Source organism: Morone saxatilis, unplaced genomic scaffold, assembly GCF_004916995.1.
Source record: "Morone saxatilis isolate NCDOM2014 unplaced genomic scaffold, NCSU_SB_2.0 Contig21, whole genome shotgun sequence".
In the NCBI taxonomy this organism is placed as follows: Eukaryota; Metazoa; Chordata; class Actinopteri; family Moronidae; genus Morone; species Morone saxatilis.
Window position 1 is genome coordinate 891,688 of NW_023339774.1, and position 8,303 is coordinate 899,990.

General features: G+C 40.6%; 1 protein-coding gene across 1 annotated transcript in view; it reads left to right on the top strand.

The window, feature by feature from the left end:
- The window catches only part of dennd1a (DENN/MADD domain containing 1A), a gene marked incomplete at its 5' end in the record, with an annotated part of 18,779 nt that overhangs the window by 1,020 nt on the left and 9,456 nt on the right, over positions 1-8,303 (top strand). The window contains 14 exons of the mRNA XM_035668238.1: positions 1,016-1,085; positions 1,420-1,500; positions 1,741-1,794; positions 2,628-2,738; positions 4,134-4,234; positions 4,560-4,605; positions 4,736-4,837; positions 4,950-5,075; positions 5,617-5,718; positions 5,813-5,900; positions 6,631-6,671; positions 7,067-7,138; positions 7,225-7,281; positions 7,808-7,960. Of these exons, the coding sequence (XP_035524131.1) occupies positions 1,016-1,085; positions 1,420-1,500; positions 1,741-1,794; positions 2,628-2,738; positions 4,134-4,234; positions 4,560-4,605; positions 4,736-4,837; positions 4,950-5,075; positions 5,617-5,718; positions 5,813-5,900; positions 6,631-6,671; positions 7,067-7,138; positions 7,225-7,281; positions 7,808-7,960 (1,204 nt within the window). The remainder of the gene's footprint in view (positions 1-1,015; positions 1,086-1,419; positions 1,501-1,740; positions 1,795-2,627; positions 2,739-4,133; positions 4,235-4,559; positions 4,606-4,735; positions 4,838-4,949; positions 5,076-5,616; positions 5,719-5,812; positions 5,901-6,630; positions 6,672-7,066; positions 7,139-7,224; positions 7,282-7,807; positions 7,961-8,303) is intronic.

Genomic DNA, 8,303 nt, shown 5'->3' on the forward strand with positions numbered 1-8,303 from the left:
TTTCACCTCCTGTGCACTGCTGAGGGGCCCTTGAGCAAGGCAACCTAACCCCAAGAAACTGCTCATGGGCGCCGATGATGTGGCAGCCCATCACTCCACCATCTCTCCCTGTTGCATGTTCCTGTGTGTGTGGAAAAAAAGAAATTTCCCAATAGGGGATTAATAAAGTATAAATCTGATATCTTATGCATGAAATATAATATGAAATATCTCAGTTTACTTAGTGATAAATAAAGGAAGATTTTTAAAGAAAAAGGTTGGAACCACTGCTCTAACTTATAGAATTCTGGGAGACCAAAATTATGGGGACTACTAGATATCTATGTAGAACTGATTTATTACTAATTTGTCCATATTGGCACCCGATACCAATATTGGATTGGATCGGTTCGTTTGAGTTACACAATAAAAAATGTTATGGCAAGAGCCGGCACCTATGCTACAAAGCCTAACTTTTTGTGAAATTTAGCCATCAGCTCAGTGAATTTATTGGTGTATATTTTCAGTATTAAAAACCGCCAAATCAGTGTGCTCACCTGGAAGCGCGCACACCCCATGAAGGCTCAGTTCTTACCGCATGTTGTTCCCCCTCTCTCTCTCCTTCTTTCCTGTCAACCTTCACCTCCTATCAAATAAAGGCATAAAAAGACCCAAATAATATATTTAAAAAACAAAAAACAAACAAAGAAGCAAATCAAACCAGTTGACAAACAACAGTTGAAATATTAGGACAATGATTGAATGGTAAAAAACAACATTTACAGTACCAACATTATGTACTTCCAGTGTTTGTGACTTGGTGGAGCATTTACAGCATAAGGATATTTAATACTAACTCCTATGAGCTTTTTAAAGGTAGCCCTGTAAAACTAATCAGATACATATCACACATTGCCTCTCCGTGTTTAGAGTGAAAACCGACTGGGCTCACATAATTAGCCAGTAATCCCATTCCCACAAACTCAGAGTAAAGCTCAGCTTTGTAAAAATACAAAACACTGTTTTGTTCCCTCAGCTACCTGCCCTGGTTTGAAGTCTTCTACAAGCTGCTTAATATCCTCGCAGATTACACTATCAAAGGACAGGTAAGGTACTCAGCTGACTCCTCTTGTTGGGAGAGGTTTCTTGACTTCAGTCAGGAACTTGTGGGCCAGTTTCTTTACTGAGCGGGTGTCAGCTCTCATTAGTATTTTGCTTTTGAGCTAAATTAAAAATGTCTTCTTGTTTAAGCTTCTTCACAACAAGCTGCACAGCTAAGAGATAATAAACCGATGCAGCAGTGTGATAGTCACACTGTTGTCTGATGATAATATGAGTTTTAATAGCAATATGAAATGTACTTTTTACGCTTCTTATGTGAGATGAAGTATTTTTTTGTAATGGCCATTTCATGTATTTTGGATCTTCTGAATATTTTAGGAAAGCCAATGGCAGGAGCTCCTGGTGTCACTACATACGCTCCCTATCCCTGAGCCCAGAGTCCCCGTTCATCTTGGTGTGGTGAGTCTGACTTCAATCATCACATCAGTATTTATTTTCCTCCCAGAGAACAGTAATGTCACTGAGAGTCAGAAAATACTGCCACTACAGGATTACTACACTTATCAGTGTTGTTCCACATCACCCTGCATCTCTATATGATAGGACTAGAGAAAAAATGAGTTCTCTTTGCATTGCTTTTTATTTATCTCACACACTGTGATGGATTCAAACTATAACTGATCCTCTTGTTTTCTCCAGCATTCTTTCTTCACTGTGCCTGACACAGGGGAACTCCCCAGCATACCTGAGAATGTGAGTGTTAAAATTTCCCTCCTGACATCCCAGTCAAACCTTTGTCTAAGCAGAAACTTGCTGTTAATACAGTTGATTTATATCTGGGGGTGGGTCGGGTAAATTAGAAACTGCACACAGGATAGAAAACAACAGCTAATGAGGAGTTGTTTTTGTTCTGTGCATAAATCAGACATAATGGGTGGAAAATGTTACAGTGTTGAGTACAGAATTAGCTTTTAGTTCCAGCAGTCTGGTCTGATCTGGTTCTGTGTTCAATGTTTGTCAGTTAGATGTGTGCTTAAAGTTTCAGTGTGTGACTTCAGTGTGAGCTGATAGAGCTGCAGACTGATGGCGTTGGGTGGAAAATGTATCACATTATCCTTGAAAAATGCTTAAAGATCCCCTCTAGACACGTATATATACAGTCTGCTTGGAAGAATAACGTGTGTCTGATATGTTTTTCTCACAACAAAAAGTTTTCCACATTCCACATTGAAATCCTTAAAAAGTCATCTCCTCCCTCTACCTCATTAAAACTTCCAGAATCTCTGAATATGCAAATGTCATTGATTTCTAAAGTTTTCCTGCTGAACACAAGATGTCTCCTACTTCACTGTCAAGTCCATTCTCAGTGGATGAGCACTGGAGGCTTCAAGTTTCTACATCACACTGCACAAGTTGCACAAAAATATGTGGAAGCCCATTGCCTCCATGAAAATACAGTATTACAATATATGAATGCAGTATTGAGTTTTATGAATCACAGTTTATATCGTTTTCATACTGAATCATGGTCTATACCTTCACAACTAACTCTCTTGTTTTTCTCTTGTTGTGTTTGACCTTTGCAGAGAAACCTAACAGAGTACTTTGTAGCAGTAGATGTCAATAACATGCTTCACCTGTACGCTAGTATGCTTTATGAACGTCGAATCCTCATCTGCTGTAGCAAACTAAGCACTGTAAGTAGAGTCCACTTCCTGTTTCTTCTCTCTCCTGCAGCTCTGCCTGCCGGTTTCTTTGAAATCTTTCAGTAAAAAAGCAGGGCTGTTAGAATCTATAAACCACAGCATGAAAAGAGTTAAGATAAATGTTTTCTTTAAAATGTAATTTTGAAACTTTAGTTGAATATTGCACCTTAAGGTGTCAGGATGTTTTTCCCTGATCTTAAAGGTCCAGTGTAGAACATTTAAGAGGATCTATTGTCAGAAATGAAATATAATATTGATAGGTATGTTTTCATTTGTGTATAATCACCTGAAAATAATAATCGTTGTGTTTTTGTTAGCTTCGATTGAGCCGTTTTTATTTACAGAGGTGGAGTCCGCCATGTTGAACCGCCATCTTTTGAAAGTAACCCAGAACGAACCAACCAAAACTGGCTGTCGATAGATGTGTTCACTTTTTGCAGCCACCATAGTTTCTCCTTCGTACTTGAAAGGGGAGAGTGAATCGAGGGAGTTGTGATTTTCAGCTACACCAAAATATGCCACTAAATTGTACACACTGGTCCTTTAAATGTGAAAATATGAATTACTTTAAGAAAAACCCTGAGTTGTATTGTGTATACACAAATCTGTTGATTGCTTTGTGTTACTGCATTACTGCAGTGCAAGTCATAGTGACTGTGTAACTGCTGAAAGTGACAGCAGCCTGGGTAGTTGCACTGACGACATTAGGCAGTGGCCCCCAGTTACTTACTTACCTTCTATGGATGGGGCTTATATGGAACACTATTAATATGAAGGTTGAAGGAATTAATTCTGTATTTGTAGGCCCCTCGAGCTGCTAGCTTGCTGTTAACACTCACTGTCAGTTTAGCATAGCATCAGATATTTAGGTTACAGGTGATTAAGTGTCAGGGCCAAAAAAAAAACACTGAATTTGTCCAAAAGACTTATTAAGGCTTATTATGTCTGTATGATTGTTAAAGATAATAAAAAAAACATAATGCAGACAGACAATAGGAAGTAAAAGAAAAAAAAGAAAATAATCTTCAAAATTCACAAACTTCTTGCAGTTACTGAGTTCACTGTTTGGGTTCATTGTACAGTTTGAATATATTATGTCACTGAGTCAGGGGTTGTCAGTTTCAGAAATGATACAAAAGGTGTCCCTTTGTAGGTAAAGGCTGGAAACCACCGGTCTGTATCAGTGTACAACATAAGATATATATATTAGATTATTTATTCCTAATATTTTCTAATGTGGATATATTAAATTTAGTTTTATTCATGTTTTTATTCATGTTTTTATTCCTGAATTGCTACAGTGAATTGCATGTTCAACTGTTTACATGAGTGCATATGTTGTCTTGTTATATTGAGCATGTATTTGATGTTTGTCTTTGTCCCCAGTTAACAGCTTGTGTCCACGGGTCTGCAGCCATGTTGTATCCAATGCACTGGCAACATGTTTACATTCCTGTCCTGCCTCAACATCTATTAGACTACTGCTGGTGAGTGTGCTAGCCGTTGTGTTAAACAAAGGGAACTTTGTACGCAGCTAAACATACACAGGCACCAAGACTGTACATACATACAGCATCTATAGATCCTTGCGAATACCAGTGAACCCTTTTTCTTTCACAGATAGTTTGTTTTGTCTGCATGCTATGATGGGGACGATGGTTTTATATCCAGGAGAACACTGTATGACATCCATGATTTAATATCTACCAGGCAAAGCTTGACACGCTCAGTCAACAGATGCTGTGTTTAAGTTCCATAACGCAGCTTTTAATTTGGGCATAAATGTTGTAACTATGAAACTTTCTCTTTCAGTGCTCCAATGCCCTACCTCATCGGAGTACATTCCAGCCTGATGGAGGTAAGTGTCTGTCAGATTTAAGACTAAGAATTGCAGTGTTTACTCTGCTTGATCTGGTGCTGACAGGTTATAAATGGTATCTTTGTGTCTGTAGTTGACTCTGTCAGTATGCTCTTCCTATTACTTGTAGAAAGTCAGAGGGTTGGCTCTGGATGATGTGGTGGTCCTGAATGTGGATACAAACACCCTGGAAACCCCCTACGATGACCTCCAAAGCCTGCCCAATGATGTGGTGAGGAACTGCTATACACTGCACAGTGTATTTTTTTAAAAACAGTCCAGTTTTGAATATGGATGTAACCAATAAAATATTGTTTTAAAGACTGTAGCTTTGTGTCCCGCAGGTTTCGTCTTTAAAAAGTCGTTTGAAGAAGGTTTCAACAACAACTGGGGACGGTGTGGCTCGAGCCTTCATCAAGAGTCAGGCGGCTCTGTTCGGCAGCTACAGAAACGCTCTGCAGATTGAGCCGGTCAGTACACAATGTAGACCACAGACAGGAAGGATGCAGGGAACAAAGAAAAATAGAGTTGGCATTGATCCTTTCATGACACATAAAGTCCCCCAAAATGTCTTAAAACTTTGTCACTAGTGAGATGTTTTCACATTCCTCTTCCGAAGTACACTTGAGTTGTCATATTTGCTGAAACCTGACAGTAGTACATGAGACAGATAATCTGTGAAATCAATCTGGTTCTCTGTGGCTCCTCCTAGTGCTCCTAATGGTATTTGCAAGAATCTGAACAAAAACAACCAATCAGAGCCAAGTCGGATGGAAAGATGCTTAGGCTGAGGACCTAAAGATTCTTAAATCCAGAATTTCACAGTGAGGGAGAAAGTGTAGATGTGGGAAAGCATGGTAAACTAAATATTAATCATAGCATAGTACTGTAAAACACGTCTGTAAGTGGAACTTTAAATGTCAACAATAGCAACATTTTAACGAGGTCAAAGGTCAGGACCTCTGGCCACTGAATATAAACTGTTGAATGTGTTGTTTCCTGCATTTTTAGGGTGAGCCGATAACGTTTAATGAAGAAACCTTCATCAATCACCGTTCCAGTGCCATGAGACAGTTCCTCCTGAATGCCATCCAGCTGCAGCTCTTCAAACAGGTGTACATACACACACACACACACACACACACAAACACGTCTTTATCTCACCCTTCCTCTTACACTCTTATACATTCTATGCTTCCACCTGCAGTTCATTGATGGCCGTTTGGACCTGTTGAACTCCGGAGAAGGGTTCAGTGACATCTTTGAGGAAGAGATCAACATGGGCGAATATGCAGGTGAGTCAGCAGTGATACTGGTCATCAGTCAGATTCATTGACATGGAAGCACCAGAGCGCACCGTCCCGCTGCGACACAGGCGCCAGAGCTGATCACAGCAGTTCTAGACAACGCTATGATTCCACCAGAAGAGCCCCAGCTTGCTTCTGACTCTGTCTTCAGCAACTCTGAAGAATCGTCAAGCAGCACAGAGCAGATTGTGTGGGCAGGAATGGCATAGAGAATCAAAACTTGTGCCCTCTATTGTAAAAAATAAAAAATAAAAAAAGCAACTAACAAAATCCAGACCAGTCACCATAACTACTATAACAGTAAGATGTACAGCTGATCCCAGAGCTGTCCAGGAGAGCTGGTTTATGTATGTCAGACTGCTGTAAGCAATTCTCATTTTCTTCTCACTCTGTCAGTGCTTTAATTTGTAAAATGGGTCAGATATTTGATAAGATCTAGGTGCTAGGTGATCACAAGTTGCTGCTTGTGTCCCCCTACACAACATGACACATTCCCACTGCAGAAGGGAAGTTAAAAGACAACACAATAAAGCCGGAGCACTTCCTTGTTGCTGAAGCACATAAGTTTAGTAGATGGGACACCAGGGTCTCAGTGGCACTCTGCTTTTGCACTACAGTGGTTTTAATTTAGATTCCAGGCTAGACTTCCTCAGCTAGTACCCAGCGTCCACTAACTTAATGTCGTTGACCTTTTGTTGTTCTGACTCCCCCTCTACAGGCAGTGACAAGACCTACCACCAGTGGCTGTTCACTGTGAAGGTGAGCTAGTCTCAATGCTATTAGCCACACACATGGCACATTACCATAGAGAATATATTGCATGCATGTTTGTGTGCTTTGTTTTTGCCCTGCTCACAGTAGGAGATAGGAAAATATCCAAACAACTACTGGCCAGATTGCCACAAAACTGACCGAATGCTCCCTTTTAAGAAAAGCCTTCCTTCCTGCACTCAGTAGCTTTAGGAGCCTCTAAGAAGTGTTGTTTTGCATCTGTAGTGCACACTGCTGCCACTAGGTGCTGTTAGTGCGGCTTCAGAACTTTAGTCATGCTCTTACTATTTCCATTTGCTATTTGAGAGTAAACCTTTATAATATGCTACCTGAATATGGTACGTACTGATACTAACAGATTTTGTGTAAATGTTTTTCGACAGAAAGGGGGCGGGGCTATCTTCAACACGGTGAAGACCAAGGCCAACCCAGCCATGAAGACCGTTTACAAGTTTGTAAGCATGTCTCTGGCTTCTGTTAGAAACTATAAAATGAATCGTTACTTGAAATAAAAAATGATCTGGCTTTGCTTGTCTGACAGGCTAAGGACCATGCTAAAATGCGTATCAAGGAAGTCAAAAGCCGGCTTAAGCAGAAGGTATGTAGCTCAATACTGCTGACAAACCGTTTTGGATCATGTTTTTTTGGTACTCTGTTAGGCTGATATATACATTTGAATCTTAAAGCTGCACTTTTTGTCACATTTGCTGAAACTTTCACAAGAATCCACCGGGCCTAAATGAAAACAACCAATCAGAGCTGCAAAAGGGTTGGTGACTTGAAGATAGTTGATTGTTGAGTTTCATTCCCAGCACGGATTATCTGTCTCGAGTACTACTGTCAGGATATAGTGAAAGTTTCAGCAAATATGGAACTTTCACTAAAGTTATTTTTATAAAAGTGACCTAATGCAGCTTTAAGCTCCAACAGCAGAGATGGTTACGGTTCTTGGTCTCTCATTTATTAAAAATACCTTAAACACTACCCTGACTAACCTTAACTGAACCCCACCACCCCAGCCACGACGTGCAGCCTGCTTCCCCCTCCCCCTTCCCCTCCCGCACCATTGCCATCACTTCTTTCGCCCATATCAACCTCCACCTTCCTGTGTCCCCCCTCTGCAGGAGCAGGCAGAAAACGGCTTCTCCACTGCAGGCTCAGCAGTCATTGATGATGACAGCACAGGGGGCTTCACCTCGTCCACCGGGGCAGTCAGGAGGGAGGCGCCACTGCGAACCTTGGAGGACCACAGGCCAATCACTGTGCACTTTGGACAGGTGGGCAGAAAGGAGGCGGGAAGGAGTCAAAAGAGTTTATAAGGAATTTCACAATGTCTGAATGTACTGGCTGAACAAGTCATTCTGTACTATTTCTAACGAGGTTTATTGGAACTGCAGTTCCCTATCAAAGTTGGACTACAACTTCAGCCCTGTTTTTTTAGCCTATATTTTTGTTTACAGTTTCACAAAGTGAGTTTATGGATGTTGTGAGTATAAGTCACACTGAATCTATTTATTTGTGTGTCATGTCTTGAGCTGCTACAATTAGTCAGTTAAACGTACTGAATAAACATACTTTATGTATCACATAAATCACTGCTTCTCCCACACTGTTGGACAG